This window comes from Vigna umbellata, chromosome 4, assembly GCF_029865625.1.
Source record: "Vigna umbellata cultivar VRB3 chromosome 4, Vumbellata_1.0, whole genome shotgun sequence".
In the NCBI taxonomy this organism is placed as follows: Eukaryota; Viridiplantae; Streptophyta; class Magnoliopsida; order Fabales; family Fabaceae; genus Vigna; species Vigna umbellata.
Window position 1 is genome coordinate 12,635,834 of NC_142168.1, and position 19,255 is coordinate 12,655,088.

The 19,255-nt window shown below is 30.2% G+C and overlaps 2 protein-coding genes across 2 annotated transcripts; both read right to left on the reverse strand.

The window, feature by feature from the left end:
* Positions 1–2,731: 2,731 nt before the first annotated feature.
* LOC124819727 (uncharacterized) lies at positions 2,732–4,715 on the reverse strand. The gene is made up of 3 exons (XM_047291295.2): positions 4,559–4,715; positions 4,372–4,477; positions 2,732–3,163 (listed from the first exon to the last, which is right to left on the reverse strand). Exons 1-3 carry the CDS (start codon positions 4,598–4,600, stop codon positions 3,015–3,017), a joined length of 297 nt encoding a protein of 98 aa, XP_047147251.1. The 5' UTR covers positions 4,601–4,715; the 3' UTR covers positions 2,732–3,014.
* A 5,607-nt stretch (positions 4,716–10,322) lies between these two features.
* Positions 10,323–11,758, reverse strand: LOC124819729 (NAD(P)H-dependent 6'-deoxychalcone synthase-like). The gene is made up of 4 exons (XM_047291297.2): positions 11,377–11,758; positions 10,986–11,229; positions 10,721–10,897; positions 10,323–10,638 (listed from the first exon to the last, which is right to left on the reverse strand). The coding sequence occupies exons 1-4, from the start codon at positions 11,697–11,699 to the stop codon at positions 10,444–10,446; spliced, it is 939 nt and encodes a 312-aa protein (XP_047147253.2). The 5' UTR covers positions 11,700–11,758; the 3' UTR covers positions 10,323–10,443.
* Between the last annotated feature and the right edge of the window lie 7,497 nt (positions 11,759–19,255).

Here is a 19,255-nt window from a genome sequence, read left to right on the forward strand (position 1 = left end):
ATTGCTCTTACCTTAAAGTCTCTTCTCCATTTTCTCTAAAGCACAAGCACTTTTAACCACAGATTTCTCATCTGACAGAAATAATTGCTGTTACCTTAACAAACAACTAAAGAACTTGGAAGACTACAATTAAACTCCTGTCGTACGGCCCATTTGATAAAGGAAAAAATATCACAGGAACGGTGTGTTTGTATTGACATAGATTCATGTACGGAAAGATAAAATTATGAGAAACATGCAGTGAGCAAAAAAGCACCATTTTTTTGTTGTTGGCCATATATGAAAATTATTAGATTTTTGATGAAAGATCTTGGTTTGAGGTTGTTGTTGTTAGATGGAGAGATAGTAGTGGGAAAGCCATTGGTCGAAGAAATTACAAAATTGCATGATTTCTCCTAGCTGCTACTTAGTCACCCCATGGTTGAAGATAAGCAATGAGACAAACTACAAGAGGAGAGGAATCTCACTTTCTACACATATATCAATGCAATGCAAAACCTACGTTTCACGGATTTCAACCCCTTCGTCGTTTTCCATCTTCTGTGTCTATTTCTGCATGTTGCTTCATGAATTCTACATTCCATTCATTCATTCATTTATATTAAGATATACTACTACTACTAATATTATATATTATTACTAAATTTTGATATGTGTCCGTTTCACCTGGAGTGGTCTCGGGAATCTTTCTCCTGTCCCACGTCTATTTATAGGTACTATGAAGATTTCAAATTGTCAAATATCATGATGTTTGCGTATGCAGATTTCTTATTCATCTGTGACTCGTGATATTTTTACTGTTGATATTCAAATGCTAATAACAACAACACTCCACAAACAGAAAAAAACTATTTAGTCTTTTTATTACAGGATTTTCAGCGGTGAGATTTTTCATTAAATGATGTGTCTGTGTGAAGTAAAAAAGATCCAGAATAATGTATTACAAAGGTAGTTGAACTGAGTTTGATTACTTATGCATTACAAATAGATAGATCTGATGACACTTTGAAAAAAGTTGGTTACTGAGATGGTGTGAAATAACTTTGTTTGTAGTTATTACACAAGTGGTGGAAGTGTCACCAATAAATTAACATTGTTTGTATTTGTAAGTTGATGTATTCTGCGTTCATGCAATCAGACAAATGTTCTTACTTAGATATGTGCGTCACTGATTCAGACCTATGCATGTTTGTCTTTTCTTTTTTTTTCATCTCCGATGTCGCATATATGCATATCAATACAAGAATATATCCTAAACCAATCAGCATTTGCCACACAAGGATTTCAATTTTCATCTTCATCGGAGAAAACCAGAGAAGTGAACATCCATGGCTTTCAGTTTCAGAAGTGGGATCTGGCTCCTTCAGCCAGGTGTCAATGAAGCAAATCTGCAACTTTTAAGCAATTTAAAGCTTATAAATGACCACTATATATTAAAATATCATGCACATTTTTAAGATAAATGAACATTGCAATGTTTGGTTTTTACTGGTTTTTACTGTTTTATTCGTTAACAGCAGTGGCTTTACACTGCACCCATTTGTACCATCTTAAAAGTTTACGGTGAAAGACATCGTTTCAAGTTACTGTGTCTGTTTTCATTGTTTTAGCTGACCTAACATGTCTAAAGCAACTCTTTTTATAAGTTGTATCAGACTGCACATGAACAATGACTGGCTTATCTATGTATTAGGACAAAAATTCCAATCCCCATTTCATTCTTCTTTTAAGGCTTAATCATTAAGCTTCATATTTATTTTTGTGTCACATAATTAAGTACTACCAATTCATATATGAAACAATATTTCTTATTGACTTCATGTCTTCTGATCTGAAAGTAGTAAAAGAAAACCAGTTTTAATTAATGTACGGAGAATAACTGTTTAAGTTATTTGGAAAGTGTTTTTATTTGGAAAGTGAAGAACACGTTTATATTTAAAAAAAAAATCAGATTTATATAAAAAAAATGTTTGAACATCTTGAATCTCTAATTCAATCTGTAACTTGAAGTGCTTTGAGATAATGACTTTGACACGGATATATATTAATTGGTGTTAAAATATACATACATTTGCTTGAGGGCTTGAAACATTGTATAATTATAAATGAGTCATTTATTTATAATTTGCAGTATTAATCTTCATTTTTATGTTTTTACTGTTTTATAAATAAATTTATTATTACGTGTGCTGATGTGTGAAGACTGCATATTTATTCAATGTGGGACAGAATGAAAAACAAGCTATTTTTTAACAAGAAATGTTAGTTTCTGGGGACCCTCTTCCCGTTTCTCTACCATTCCACTTTTATACTAATAATCATGCGATACGACAAGACACAAACCCTAATATCAGTCCTCTACGACAGAACCGGGTCACTCGACATGGTCCTAAATCATGCATACACAACAGGGTTGGAAATGATCACAACAAGGAGATATCTTTGTTGTATAACGTTAACCTTACAATGAGCTTTGTGATTATCGTATGTGTACAACAGACAGACACATGTCAGCATTGGCCACATCAGCCACATTTTATAATATTTTATAACTGTTATCCTCAAATTAAATTACAGGGAAATCTTTCACATGCTGATATGGCACAGTGTTATTTGCTAACTCAAACACCCTCTCTATCAGTAGTACTGTACCATTTGGTGATAATATCTTCACATATAAAACTCCAGAAAAAGGAAAAAAATAATAAGAACTTGATTATAACTCAGAATATTAGTACTTTAATCAACTTAAAGTAGAAATATATTATTAAAATGATGGTCAAAAGCAAGTGAATATGAAACTATCGTTGTCCAGAAAAGATAGTAGGGAGAGGAGGACCACATACACTATAGATCCGTGCTCATTCCGTATGTGAGAACCCCATTTTTGATTACATACAGCATATGTTTATTTAGTAAGTGCATTGGAAAGTTGAAGGGACCACTTATGCATGCATGGTGGTGAAGCTAAGGAGAACAGAGAGAAAGGTGAGATCATTTTCAATGGCTGCTGCTTAGTCATTGGCAGCACCTTTAGTGGAATCTGAGATCATCTTCTGTATCATTTGGCTTGTCTCTTCTTCCGACATTCGGTCCTCTTTGCTCTTAGCTTTGGCATACTCCTCAAAAAAATCTTTGTTTTCTTTCTCTAGCTCATTCCACACTGCACACATATGTATTCATGTACACACACAAAACATGTTCATTCAATGTACGGGTATGCATCATCATGTGACTCACGTGCATGCTCCTTCTGTTCTTGGATTCTTTGGATGGTGAGGAAACTTACTAGTACTAAAAATTAGTGAACTCAAACATACTTTTATATATGTTTTCTAAGATTTGAGAGATAATATATATATTGAATGAAAACATATAAGTACAGTGAAGGACACTGTGGTTGAATCTTACAAGCATGTTGCATTCAATAATTGGTACTATTTGAAATCTCATATGTATAGTAGTTACAGAATTAAAAATTTGTTTGAACAGATTTCTAACTTATAAAAAAAAAAGAGAAGGAGAAGTTAATGAATTTATTTTCATAAGATAAAATTAATTTGTAAAATTCTTTCATTTACACATAAATTACTTTTAGCTGAAAGAAAACACTGATTACTTTTAACTTGTAAAAGGAAAATTCTTATTTTGTTTTCCACAAATGTTTACGAGGGAGTTTATTCAAAAATGGTAAACATCTGAACAGAGAGAAAAAAATAAAAACATTGATCATCTGCTCTTTAATTGGTATGGTTGTTCTCAAATAATTAAGTCACAGTTTAAATTTTTGTGATATAAAATTTCATTCAGAAAAATAAATCTCAATATTATACAGTCTTTGATTAAAAACTCTTGGAATCTGTATGGCAGAGAGTGATGCACAGAATTCAATAAACAGCTAGATTATAATTAATATAAGTACTAAACTCAATTGAAAAAATGGTAAAGATTAATACAGAGTCTTACATGTCTAATTTAACCGCATATAACTCTGAGAAGCTTCAAATTAACCTAGGAAAATTTTCAAGGCTGAAGCATAATATATATAGACCCAAAAGTTTGAAACATGTTGGGTGAAATGCTGAAAAAATGAATTATTTGATCTAACAGTATCAGTATTTTTGTCAGCTAGCAAAGTCCTAGTCAGAAGTGGAAGTTGAAGGTGGCTTTATAAATTCTCAAAGCAAGAAATCGAAGGTGTTAACTAGTTAACCGATCAAAAGGGGTTGGTTCATACAAGCGTTGAAAGTCATTTTACATTTTGAAATGATCTGATCATGAATATCTTTGATCTTGTAGGGAGTTGAAATGGTGCAAAATCTTGTTTGTAAAGCATATATGTTATGATAATTAAAGAAGAGAAGATAATACCAGTGGATGTTATGACAGGCTTGATATTTGCATGCTTGGAGAGAGCCTCCATGCATTCTTCCTTTGACATGTGAAAGATCAAACACTTCTCAATGAGGTGCTGCACCTGAAATTTGGTAGAAAGACGATTCAGAAGAAGAGAAAAGGATGATGAAGAGAAGAAGAGAAAATGAAAAGTAGGTATTACCATGTGAATGTAAGATGCAGAAGAATGAGAAGGCTCTCCCATGAGAATATGTGAAAGTGTGAGTGGTAGAAGGTGCAAATGTGAAGAATATTAATGCAGAGGGAAGGCAATAAAAAATAGTATAATGTGAGAGGGTAGAGAGGTAGGGTAGAGAGTCCCACGTGAGAGATAGATGATCATTGGCTGAGAGGGGATTAGAGGAGATTGTAAATGACCACTCCTTTGTCTTGTGCATGTGCCACCAGAGGTGCCTCATGCACGTGATTTGTGGGACACCCCCACATACATCTCCCTCAAACAGACAAACTCAGATCATCGATTGATGCCACATCTTTCCCACCATTTTCCGCAACCCAGCCTCTTTGCTTAACACATACCAAAACATCTTTCGTTTCATCATCCTCTATCTCTCTTTCCCTTTTACTTTTCCACTATCAAAAACTTTACTGTTCACAGTTTAAATTCTATGTCCAAAAAAAGGATACTTATGTAAGTTTTAATTAGTCAGAAAATTTGAATTCATACATGTTTCAAACTTCGATGCTGTATGATTTTCAAACTTTTAAAACGAATATATATAGTTTTTTTTACTTGATTCTACGTAAAACTTTTTTTTTTCTGTTTTTTATGCTGATATTTAAATTAAAAGGTGATAAATTTTAAAAGAACTAAAAACATTTAGATAAGTGTTTTCCTTATTTTCAAAGTTAACGTATTCAAATCCCTAAAAAAAAAACATTTATTACCGATGATCAAAATCCGTCGGAAACGTTAAAAATCTATCGATAATGGCATTTTTTCGACGGATTATCGATGGGCTTAACTCCGCCGGTAATAACGTTGTTGGTAACCTTTACCGACGGCTTTTTACGGTCGTCGGTAATTACCGAAAGACAAATCCGTCGGTAATGACTAAAAAAATCTGTCGGTAATTACCGAAGGAAAAAACCGTCGATAAGTCCGTCGATAAATATCTCGATCTGGTTCATCTTCTTCCTATCTGTTTCCTCGAATTTTAACTTTTTTTATCGAACTTTCTTCATTCCTAAACCAAAACAACAATCCAATTTATTCCAAAACCAAAATCAAAGACTAAACTTAGGTTGTCCAATTGTTTTAGAAACCCTAAAATTAGGAAAAATCCTCAATTAGTTTGTGAGCATCCATGGCAACAGTGACGTTCTCCTGGTGGCGCTCTCCCATGGCAGCGGTGACTCTCTCCAACGACAGCAGTGGCACTCTCCAAAGGCAACGGTGGCGCTCTCCAACGGCAGCGGTGACGTTCCACGTGGTTCTCCCACGACAGTGGTGGAGTTCTCCTGTGGCAGTGGTGACGCTCCAACGGCAGCGGTGGCGCTCTCCAATGGCAGCGGTGGCGCTCTCCAACAGCAGCGGTGGCGCTCTCCAACGGCAGCGGTGACAGTATGGGAAGATGGTTGCACGAGAGTGAAAAATAGTTACAAAGAAGGTGAGAAATTCTCTTGAAAGAAGAAATGATGATTTGTGAGAGATGAAAGTGTAGTCTTCTTCGCGTAGTGAGAGAGGAAAAATGGGCGGGAATTTTGTCGCTCTTTTTACCAACGGATTTTGCTTGTCGGTAATTATCGAAGGCTTTACCGACGGATTTTGTTCGCCGATAATTACCGAAGACTTTACCGACAGATTTTGATCTTCGGTAATTATCAAAGATCAAAATCCGTTGGTAATTACTTTTTTTACATCCATCGATAAAATTCGTCGGTAATGCATCCTTTACCGACAGAAATGATTGTCGATAAAGATCCGTCGGTAATTCCATGTATTTTTGTAGTGAATGTATCAAAGTTTAAAATAAAAATCAATTCTAATTTTTCATTCAAATTCAAAAATTAAAAATATATTTTAATAAAAAATATAAGAAAAATAAAAATGAGTGTAAATTTTATTTAAAAAGTATATTTAAATCTAGCTTTATCTCTATAAAACCAATTTATAAGATAAGATTTTTATTTTTTTATATAGTTTAAACTGATCTTATCTCTAGTTTATATTCTAGTTTGTATGATTTTTTTTAACATTGCATATTAAATAAAGGTAATTAAAGTAAATTAAATATGTAAAATGAAAAAAACTCATAAATTCGTGATTTTTTTACCAGTAGGTCAGGTTTAATTGTTGTTGTGTTTATGTGATTGAGTTCTCCTGAGAAGATGCATCACTCACTATCAGTTTCGTTTTCATTTATAATAAATGTTTACATAAGGATATCTCAGTTCACCATCATATTTGTTTTATGCAAACTGTGTAACTATTGTTGATGTGAAGATTTCATGTACAATATGATCAGTTTATTAATCAAACTTTTTTGTTTTTTAAGGCTATAGATATGTTTCTAAACTTTCATATTGGTGAAGTTTCGATATTTAAGTGACTTGATTGAGCATTTGATTGAATAAAATGAAATAAAATCTGAAAATGTTAAAATAATTGTGTTGTAGTTTAATGAAATATTATGATTGGAAAAATACTTATAGCATGTTTTAAAATACGTTTGTTAGCTTTTCATATTCTTGGGAATATATATTCTAAATTATAATTTTTTAAAAATGAAAAATAAAATAAAAGAGAAGAAGCTACAGAGTGAGTTTGTTCAAGATAAAGTAAAATACTTTTGAAAAAATAAGAGGAATATTTCTCATAAATTAGTTTATGTATTTAATTAAAGATTAATTTATAACCAATAATATAGTAAGTGTAGAGTAATGTTAAAGTTCCGGTTAAACTTTAATTCATAAATTAAGTATAATTTCTTTTAATAATAAAAATTATTTGAGATACCAATAATTTTATTTTCAAAACAGTGTATAACTTAATTAATATAGTAATTATTTATTATATTTATGATTTTCTTGTAGCCTACTATTTTTCAAAATAACTTTCAGACCCACTTACTTTTATAAGCTACTACAAGTAATCTATCAAAACAAATTATTTTTAGCTTATTGTGTGACCATGTTTAAACAAACATTAAATATAGAAAAATATATTGGATGTTTTTTCTGTTTAAAAAAAAAATAGTTCATAAAAAAAGCTGAAACAAATTCATCCATATACATACAGATTAGAAAATAACTATTTTTTTTAGAGCATTTCTTTCTGCATTCAAAATTCATTGGTTTACTTCCCATTTATTTTTAAAATATGTTTTTAATATGCAGAAAGTCTATTCCGAAATAAATGCTGTGGACTGAAGAATTCTCGTACACAAAGGAACTTGAATACTATACAAAGCAAGCAGAGTAAATAAATGGGCCAACCACTTACTATTCGGCCCAGTTTTTAAGGAGTAGATTAAGATTCTTCCACTGTTGCTATTTGACCCCTTAATATAAAAATGAAAAAATATTTTGACAATAACAAATCTTTTATATTGATTTCAAACTATTTATTATTTAAAAAATAAAAAAAATCATTTTTTATAATTATTTCTTTTCTTATAACATGTATCAAATTAATATAAATGTGTGTAATCTTATTATTATTATTATATAAAATTTTTGTGACAGTGTGAGATGACTTTGAATTCTTTTATGTGTACATGGAGATGCTAATTATAAAGAAAGACTAAAAATACAAGATTCAAGAGTTTATGTTATGGTTCATTCAAATGACGAAATTATTTAGTTTAACAGTTCAGTTTTAAAAACATTAAGCATCAAACCGGTTTTTGCACCAAACTAGGCATATTTGGCTTCAACATTACCAAAGTGGACAAATTCAACCAAAATTACGAAAATGAGGAAGTTGTGAGGACCCAAACGACTTCAATTAAAGAAGTCGTGCCCCCCTGCACGACTTCACACTGTTCATTAGTGTGAAGTCGTGCAGGGGGCACGACTTCTTCAATTGAAGTCGTTTGGACCCCACGACTTCACTTTGGGTCAAAATTTGTCCATTTTTGGTAATATTGAAGGCATATTTGTCTAGTTTGGTGCAAAAACCCATCAAACCTATTCCAAATAATATTTATTTAATTCACTTGTAATGAGAAGATTTCTATATGTCTGTCTATATATATATTCAAAAAAGTATATTACTTTTTCTTTATATGTCATTTATTACTTTTACTTTTATTCAATATAAAACTTTTAATTATACTTAAATGTTTTAAAATAATTTTACACATTTTTTAAATTATTAAGAAATTATTAATTAAATTAGAAGCAACGCAGTCAAAACAAGAATCAGATTTATATCTGGTTTAGTTTAATAAATTGGAGTTGTTCAATCAGCTAATATAATTTTAAGTAGTATTGATATTTTTAACTTATGGAATGAAACATCTAACATGTCACAGTCACTTAAGAATAAAATCTAATCAAAATTAATTTAATTCAAGACCAATTTTGCAAGTATAGTTACACTCTTGGGTGTATGTATGAAAACATTTAACAAAGACATAAAAGGAAAAACAATAGAAAGATATTCTCAATGGATTTAAAAGTAGGTGCAACACATAAAAATATATTTTGTGAGATGACCAAAGTTTGTATAAAAAACAGCCAAATAATAATTAACTTCAGCCAAAGGTAAACATTAAAAAATAAACAATAATTAACGAAAGGTGGTGGTAGATGGATATGAAGTTTAAATATAATTTTCATGTGGACTTGCTTACAGTAACATGCACAACCAAACCATATTCTAATACTGCACTTTGTATTGTTTTATGCAATTGATGATTATTGAATTTAGAATTATGGGAAGTAGAGCTGTCTAAAAGAGACGTGTCCTCGCAAATGGCTATGCTATCATTATAAAACATCTTAGTTTTTGGTTTGTAGCGACAATTGACAACATAATAAGCTTGTAATTGTCAACACTCCAAAAACAGCACAACAAAGTTGAACTGGACTAATAATTTATTATTATCGAACATGTTTTTCTTTAGCTCTGCTGTTGAATCTTATGTGTTTTTTATCCCAACATATTAATTTCCATAATTGTGACCGGTCACTTCACCGTGCGGTCAACTTTTTTGAAAAAAAAAAGGTTATTTCCAATCTTAAGATGATGTGAATAAGTCCACTGGTGACTTTACTATTACACTTTAGCATTATAAATCTAACATATTTACGTATAAAATATATTTATTGATTTTTGGATTTTTTAGACTATGATTAGGTTATTTCTAATAAAAATTCATTTTCAAACTTATAAATACAAATATAAAATATAGAAAGATAAATTATTGTATTTATTATGAATTTAAGATTTTACTATGTTGATTAATCCGACACATAATTTGAAGGTCGAAATATATTTGAGAGATACTCATCCGTTTCACTAGGAGTTTGGAGTTTTGAAACTGAAAATAACTTTGTAATTGAGACTTTAAATAGATACCCACTCGATCGACTAGAAGTTTGGAGACTTAAATTTTAGAATAACTTTATGAATAATTATATTTTGACAATATTTTAAATCTATGATTGGTCCAAAATTACTTCACAATCAATAATAATAATCATAAACACCAACATAGACCAATCACACAATGACACGTAGACGATGTTAAAATATTATAAAAAAAATGTTCTGAGAGTATCATTATCCTAACATAAATTTAAAAATTGACAAAAAAAAATTAAAAGAGGGTTAGATGTGATTATCACGTCAAATAACAAATTTATTATTATCGTTATTATAAAAAAAACGTTTTAATTATTATAAAAGACAAGATTTATTTGAATTTATATATTATAAACTTTCTCGAATAAGAAAATTAGCACACCAAAACAACAAGAAGTTGACTAATTATTACGATCAACAAAATGATGACACTTGCTTTATTTTCACAGAGAAAGTAACAAGCAAACACTGGCACCGTGAAATTAAATGAAATTTCATTCCCAAAGATCATCAAGAAGAGGCTTGGTTGGTCCTTTGATGAGCCTGTCTTGATGGATTTCGGCTATCTTCCTGTAATCATCCTCAGTCAACGACCAATCGAAAATCCCCAAGTTCTGCTTCATCCTATCTTTGTCGTAGCTCTTCGCCACAAAGGTCAGATCTTGTTCGTACAGCCATCGAAGACAAATCTGCAAATTTTTCACATCAGTTTTCCGAACACAAAAAAACACATATATGCTACCGAGAAGAATTTAATCAGTGTCTGTCTACCTGAGCAACGGTTTTGCCATGAGCATCAGACAATTCTTTGAGTATATCATTGTCCATCACAAGATTAGCACCTCTGCTAGCACCCTTCCTCAGGGGTGAAAAAGCAGTCACAGTGATACCCTTTTCCTTGCAGAATTCTCTCAGCTGCTGCTGTTGCCACCCAAGGTTAACTTCAACCTGTTTACGATTGTTCAAGGTTTAGTTCAATGGTGATTAAACTAATTTATATACTGTTAACTTAATTATTGTATGTTAAATTAATTACTTGATTCACTGCAGGAGGAATGGTAGCAAAAGAGAGCAATTTTTCAAGCTTGCTGATGGAGAAGTTGCTGACTCCAATGGCTTTGGTGAGACCAAGTTTCTGGCATTCTTCCATGGATTCCCACACACCCTTCGAGTCAAACTCCACTATCTCTGATACTTCAATGGGGTACACAACTTTCCCAGGCTTGGTAGCAATGGGCCAGTGGATGAGGTAGAGATCCAAGTACTCCAGCTGGAGAGTCCTGCATGAAAAACAAACATGGAAACTATTACAAAGTTGAAATTTTGATAGCTTGGAAAGTAAAGAAAGAAAGAGTGAGGGCAAAAAAATAGTTTAAACGTGAATTTCATTACGTAAAGAAGTGGTGTGAATTGGAAAGTGTGTTGACCTGAGAGATTTCTGGAGAGCTGGAACAATGGTATGTGCATGGTTATCGGTGACCCACAATTTGGAAGTGACGAAGAGTTCGTCTCTGGATTGAATGAGTCCAAGCTTAAGAGCTTCTGCTATGGCTTCTCCCACGGACTGTTCGACGCCATAGGCGGAAGCAGCATCGAAGTGTCGGTAGCCCTGCTTGATGGCCTCGAGAACGGCATCTTTTGTGGTGACGGTGCTGGTGGCTTCCGGCGCGGTGCCGAGGCCGATGACCGGCATCTTGCGGTGGCCGGAGGAAGAGTGGAGAGTGACTTGGGGGATTGTGGTGGCAGCCATCGGAGAAGAATGGTGAATTGGGTTTGGTTAGTTTGATGATGTCAGAAAAAGGGTGACAGAGAAGTCCTTTTATAGGCATGGAAAGTTTGAAGAAGCAGAGTGGGTAGGTGGGTTTAGTAGTGATTATCTCCACTTTGGGGTAGCTGGTGTTCGTGCTAATCGAATACATGTGATTTGAATTCTTAATGTCAGTTGTTTTTCGACGTACTTGGACCAAACAAAAACAGCACTTTAATCTCTAACATATATGTTTGGAAAAGAACACACTTTTACATTCTTTTAATATGTAAAATAATTATTAAAGAGTAAATTTTTATATTTTTTAAAAAAATAATAATAAAATAATATACGTTTATATTTATTTAACATCTAATACGGAGATAAAATTATTACAAAAGAATAAACTTTTATATTTTTCAATAAAAATAAAAGTAAAAAGTAAAATATTTAGTAATATAAAAAAAAATGTGTATTAAAATATTATTATTTTTTAAAATAAAAATAAATAAAGAAAAATATGTCACATGAATATTTATGTGTATTAAAGATATTTTGACATTTTAATAATATTTTAGTAGAATATACTTATTGTTGTTTTATTAATACATTATTTATTTTTTACTATTGACTTATTCTAAATCTAATAAAAAAATAACATGTATATTGTATAAAAATAATTGTGTTAATGTCAGAACCATTAAAACGCACCCAAAATCCTCTGTCAGAATCATTAAAAACACACCAAAAAACTCTCTGCGCGGACGCCAAGTGTCAAGCAACGAGGATCCAAACATCAGTGGAATGCAGGTGTTAGCAGGAGAGCGGACACTCGTTTTAAACAAAACTGATTTTTCTGAAATTCGCGTCACACTCTCTGCATGCACTCTTCTTCTCCAAAACTCTGATATTTCATATTCTCCTCCTTCTCTCTAAAAAGCCCTCCCTTCTCTCTACCAAAACTCACCATTTCTCTACTCCGATCTTCGTTCAGGCACCGTAAGAATACTCCTGGCATTCCAAGCTTCAAATTGAATCGAACAGTTTCGAGTTCTGAAACTGGTAAGTCTCTTTGTCCTTAGCCGTTCGTTCTCTGGTACACGCAAACCAAGTACCGGTTGCATGTTGTTATCTTGTCTGAACCACTTTTGGTTTTTGGCTGTTTGGTTAGTTTAAAGAATTATGGAACGTAAGGGTGGAAGGAAATCCAGTCAGGCGAAACGTATTATGTCTTTAGGACGTTCGTTCACGCTCAGAGGTAAGGGAAGCTTATCTAATTTAATTGTATGTTCGTTGCTCGTTCGTTGATAATGAATGTATGTTGCTGAGTGGTTGAATGCATATAAAGTATGAATGCTGATATGAGTGTTTATGTGGAATATGATTTATTTGTATGATATGGATTGTACGAAGTATGCAAATTGATTATGATATGAATTTATAAAGTTATGAAATTATGTATTGAAAAATGAGTTGAAGTTAAATGAGTTCTGAATATGAAATTTCCCTATGATAATGTACGTTCGTCATTGAATGGTCCTTGACCGTTCGGTGTTTCTAGTAAACTTGTTTGAAATGGAATTCTTTCATTTGGAAAGAATCCTAGTTGAGGACGAGCGTCTTCGTGTGGTAATACTATGCTTGAGCGTTCGGCCAAGCGTAATTACATATGAGTATTCGGTGATAAACCTAAATGGTGTAAATATATGTATTTGTATATTTTAGTTATTTTTAACACAATCCCAATAATATCTTATTATATTTAATAATCTTTCTATTATAAGTTTAGTAGTGCTCGGTCTCACACCAAGCTCTCGAATTGAGTAGTGCTCGATCTCACACCAAGTGCTCGTACTCGTTTCTTGTATAATCTATCTTGATGAAAAATAGCGTTTGCCTAACTTTAATAGAATTTTCTTCTCTACCGTGCTCGGTCATTGACTGACATTCAGACTTCTTGATGTAAATTCAAATAAGCTAAATATTTATAAGCGTTCGGTTTCTTCAGGTGAATTCTTCTAAGTATTTTTCTCCGAAAGTCTTGAAGTGTATACGTCCATTTGGTTCCGGCCTAGAGCCTTAGTATTTGGCCTAGTTCTTTTTGTGTTCGGTTAGAACTCTCAAGGGTCAATTCATCTAATTGACTCACTTTGTAAGTGACGGTCGTTCTAGTCATTCTTGCGATATACAGTTGACTTCGGTTTCTTTCGTAATCCGATAGTAACCCTCTCCGTCTTATTCTATTCTGGAACTGGAGACCTCTCTGTCTCGTTCTAAGTGTTCGTCCTCGTTCTGAGTGAGGATTGAACGTTCGGTATCTGGTGTCTTTATAAATTTTTGAACAAAGAGGAAATTGAAATGATTGAGAATGAAAGATGGAACTAAGATGATGAAAAATGAAAGATGAAGAAAATATGATATGAATGAAATGTTGTGAAATATGAACGAGCGTTCCGGGGAGGAACGACTCATGAGTGAATATCGGAATTGGTAAAGTATGAATGTGGTAATGCTAAGCTGACGGTTCATCCTGATGTTCCGTGAGTACTCGTCCTCACGTAGAGGAGGGTAGGTCATGTGTGGGAACGACAGGAGGTCCTAGTCCTTAGGGGTACTTTGAACATATAAGACTAATCTCGGGTGGCAGGTGATGAGAGTATTCCAGTTACTACATCACCCGGGTGCACGAACGTCGTAGCTACACAGATTTCATACAGTCCGGACAGTCAGTCTAGTAGTAGGCCTTGCTTGAAATGTATGTTGAAATGTATCTTATGTGTTTGAATATGAGAAATGTATGTTTTTACTTGAATTAAATTGCATAAGCTTACCCTGTGTTTCCTGTGTTGTTTGGTTTTGTACGTCCGTCCTTGTCGTTACAATGATCATCCGTGTGGATGTGAGCAGAAGGAGACGAACTGCTGGAAGAAGAAAATTTGGTAGAAGTAGAAGTGAAGACCGAACAATAGGACATTCGGTCAGTAGTTTAGTTTGAGTGTAAGGTGGTCACCTTCCCTTTTGAGTTTATTTGACTGTTCGGTAGTTCCTTTTGTAAACCGTTCGGTCATGTTTGCTTATTCTGGACAGTTTTAGTTGTAAATTGTCTGTAAGGCCGTTCGGCCATAACCGTACGCTCTTGTTAATTTAAGACTGATCTGAATTATTATTAAATGTAATTATTCTATTATATAGTTGATACTGTATTTTTGGGATGTTACAATTAACTTATCATTATCTGTTATAATTATATATTAGTTTTTCTTAATTGATATTTTAACACACACACACACACACATATATATATATATATATATATATATATATATATATATTCCTTTTGCATGTGTTTTATTGATACACTTTTGATTAATAATAATAAAGTTGTTTTCTAAAAAAAAAAAGTAGTGGAGAGATTGAAGTAATAATAAAATTGTATGTCTTTGTATTTACTTTGACATATTTTTCATTCTTTTGCTAGCTACAAGAGACATAATTTCACATAAATTTGGAAAAATCAGTGTTGAAAATTCCAAACGAAGTGATCGTCAAGTAGGTCAGAAAATTCCATGATAAAAGTTAGTGAAGATGCCAATTCACTTTTTAATTCATAAGGATTACAGGTCTACATCAAATCACCAAACACAAGAGTTGAAAAGTATAATATTTCAGTATAAGTGTGATTTGTGAAATTATTTTTTGGTCAATGGTTTTTTCTTTTAAAAAATCTTCGATGGATATATTTTCAAATATATCTCTCATCTTATAAAACATCATCCACTATCGTATATAAATTATTTATTGTAAATTAAAATATATTATAGTATTCAATAAACATTATTTATTTATAAATTTCAATCATACAAAATAAGCATTTTTCCTTCTCCTACACATTACAGTTTAAAATACCATACTAACCCCAAAGAAAAAGGTCGCAACATTGAATTCAAGGTATACGTGATGTTAGTGCACTGTCTACTTTTCTTCTTACGATTATTGCTTCTTTTTTTTTTTTTTTTTCATCCCATTGATTTTTTAGTTAATTTTCTATTTGAGAATATAAAATTCAAAATATCCTTATAGCTATTGGTGCTGAATTTGGTTTAATAAATAATAAAATTCAATATTTGTTTCTACAACAATAAGTTTATATATTGAAAATAGTAATAAATTCTGAAAGAATTTTATTTCATAAAGGTTTTAGAGAATAAAGGTTTAAAGGAAATGAATATTAGATATTTTATTTACAAATACTATACATAAAAAAACAAAATACTTCGTCCTTATTAATTATCAGCAATTACTTTTTTATATATTTTCATTTTGTTTACTTTCTTTCTAAAGATCTTATTTATTTATTTTTCTGCCCTATTCCAAGAATCAGAATCTTGTGTGACATTGCTTAAATCAATTCGAAGTACACTAAAAGTTTGGATTAAGGTAAGTTTTCGAGTTTGGATGACTTCTTATTTTTATTTATTTTTTTCTCCTTTGTGAAGTGGTTTTAATATTTTGTTTATCTTGTGCTGTTTAATTATTGGGTTTAAATTATTAAAAGTCGCTTGTATAACTATTTATTTTTAATTTTATGTATATAAAAAAAAATAAAAATATATAGATCGAACTCAACCGCATGGATAATCATTAACTTTTATGTTGTAAGAATAATTTATATTTAAATGATTAATTCTTTTTACTATACTATTTTTTCATTCTTAATTTTATTTTTTTTATAATTTCTAATTATTTGGTTAAGTTATTAATTATTAACTTATGTTTAAAGTATTAATTATTTGTCCACGCTATTTTTTAATTTTTAATTTTGTGATTTTTATTACTTTGTCATATGATAAAATTAAATTTAGAAAAAAAATAGTTTTTTGTCTTAAAATGATATTATTTATAAAATAATATGGATTTATTAATAATACAAAGTATTTATATTGTGATATAGAAAAGTTGTCATGTAATAATTTTATCTTATAAAAATATGTCCATAAAAAGAATACATTTATCATTATTGCATTAAATTATTATATAAATATTTTTATTGAACATTTTTCATATTTTATTATGTAAAAATTAAACTAATATTATTTAATAAAAACATTAGCATGAATCATGTATATACATATAATTTTGTAAAATGTTTTTAATAAAGGTTAAGTATGTTTTTAATCCATAAAATTAAAGACATAATTATAATTAGTTCGTTTTTAATATTTTGATCCATTTTGATTCTAACTATATAAATGAATGGATATAGTTATTTCAATCAAACCATGTTAAATTTTTTTTACGTATTAAACTGTCTTCTAACATTTGAGTTAGAACGTGTGAAACAATGTAAAATACCAACCCGAGACACAGTAAAAAAAATAATACATTTGTGTTAGAAAGATTATGTCCATTCATTTTAAAAGTTTGATAATCAAGATATATCAAAGTTTCAAACAATTATGAATACTGATTTTTGTGTTAGAGTTTAAAGACTATAAACGTATTTAACCTTTTAAATAATTATATCTATCAAAAAATAAATTAAAAAAATTTACTTAATAGTTAATTGTAAAGGTTTAATATAAAAAACGCCACACTTCTTAATATTGTAACCTTTTGTTTGTATTCACTGGATTCATTTTTAATAATACTAAAACAAAAAATAAAAACTAACAAACTAAATATCTTTAAATATACTACTAATGTATTTATATTGTCATTATTATAACAATGTATATATTATGTATACATTGATTAGATAAGTATGTGTATACATTAATTATATAAGTATAATAATATACATTAGACAAATATGTCATACACAAAATAGACACATTTACTAACACATTAGAGGAGTTTGTCAACTCACTAATTAGACAAGTATTTCAATATACATTACACAAGTCTGAATATATACTTATTAAACGAGTATAACAATACACGTTATACAAATGTGTTCGTATATTGATTAAACAAATATATAAACACATATTAAGTGAATTTATCGATATATTGATTAAACTAATCTAACCATACACATTAGACGAGTCTTTCCATACAATGATTAGAATAATATAACAACAAAATTACATGAGATTGTCCATGCAATAATTATATTCGTATAATAAAAAGTGCTAGACAAATTCATACGTTGATTAAACAAGTGTAACAAGATTTATTAGACAAGTTTGAGAATACATTTATTATATGAGTAAACAAAAAATAAATAAATGAAATTGTCGATGTATTGATTAAATGAGTATAATAGTACATATTCAACGAGTTATTTATGTATTTATTAGATGACTATATATTTTAGACAAATCTTCAAACACATAAATTACACAATTATAATAATAAACATTAGACAACTATGTTCATTTACTACTTGGATGAATATTGCAATCATACACTAATTAGATAAGTATAGCAAAAAACATTACACAAGTTTAACAGTATATATTATATGAGTTTGTTCATACACTGATTAGACAAATATAACAAAACAAACATTAGATTAGTCATTTTATACATTGATTTGATGAGTATAAGAAGACACATTAGACCAATATGTCCATACACAAATCATACGAGTCTTGTGACACACATTAGATGAGTTTGTCCATATATTGATTATACCAATATAACAATATACGTTATACAGGTTTGTTCATACACGTGTAAGACAAATATAATAAGACATATTAAACAACTTTATTTATTATATTTTATTATATGACGAGACCAATCTTGCAATACATATTATACAAGTTTGTTCATATACTAATTAGACGAATATAAAAATATACATTAGATGAATGTGTCTATATATTGATTAAACGAGTTTAATAACACATGTTAAATGAATTTGTCAATGCATTTTTTGAAAGACTCTAACATTTCACATCATATCAGTCTATTCATAACTAATTTATATTTTTAGGGGTCAACTTCATATATTTCTACATATCATTTATATTTTTAGAGAATCTACTCTGTTTTAACAGATGTTTTATCTTTTACATTTTTGAAAAGTCTATTATTTATATTTTTATACATATTAACTTTTTAAATCTATAAATTATTTTTAAAGTTGATTTATTTCAAAACTTAATTATAAACTTAACAACATTTTTATTATTTTTTTTCTCAATCTCTATTTTTCTTTTAATAAATATACAAACCAATATCAACTCGTCACTAAACACAAATTTAAAACCAGTGTACTATATAAAAAATAATTGTGTATACAAGCGGCTCATATAAAAAAATTTAGTAAAAAGAGAACATGAACATACTATTATCAAAGTTAACATAAAACTTAAAAATCTATTTTGTAAAAAATATTTACAAAAGTTAGAAAAAAAACCAACTAAAATAAATTTTTTTAGTTAGAATATGTTATGATTAATGAAACTTGAAAGTTTTTTCAGTTCTTAATATTTACTAGAAGATTGAAAACAATTAGATAAAAGAAACTTTTTATTTTATTCTCTGTTTCAAACTTATTTTGAAAAATAACTTTTATTTATTTTTCAAAAAGAAGGAAGAAAAAGGAGCTT

Bases quoted from the DNA above. Each gene is read 5' to 3' on its own strand.
- LOC124819729 (XM_047291297.2), bottom strand. From the start codon at position 11,699: ATGGCTGCCACCACAATCCCCCAAGTCACTCTCCACTCTTCCTCCGGC. The intron at 10,898-10,985 runs GTAATTAATTTA...AATCGTAAACAG, and splicing joins TTCCTCCTGCAGTGAATCAA to GTTGAAGTTAACCTTGGGTG. The intron at 10,639-10,720 runs GTAGACAGACAC...AAAAATTTGCAG, and splicing joins ATGGCAAAACCGTTGCTCAG to ATTTGTCTTCGATGGCTGTA.
- LOC124819727 (XM_047291295.2), bottom strand. From the start codon at position 4,600: ATGGGAGAGCCTTCTCATTCTTCTGCATCTTACATTCACATG. The intron at 4,478-4,558 runs GTAATACCTACT...ACCAAATTTCAG, and splicing joins CTGCATCTTACATTCACATG to GTGCAGCACCTCATTGAGAA. The intron at 3,164-4,371 runs GTATTATCTTCT...ATATGTGTGCAG, and splicing joins GCCTGTCATAACATCCACTG to TGTGGAATGAGCTAGAGAAA.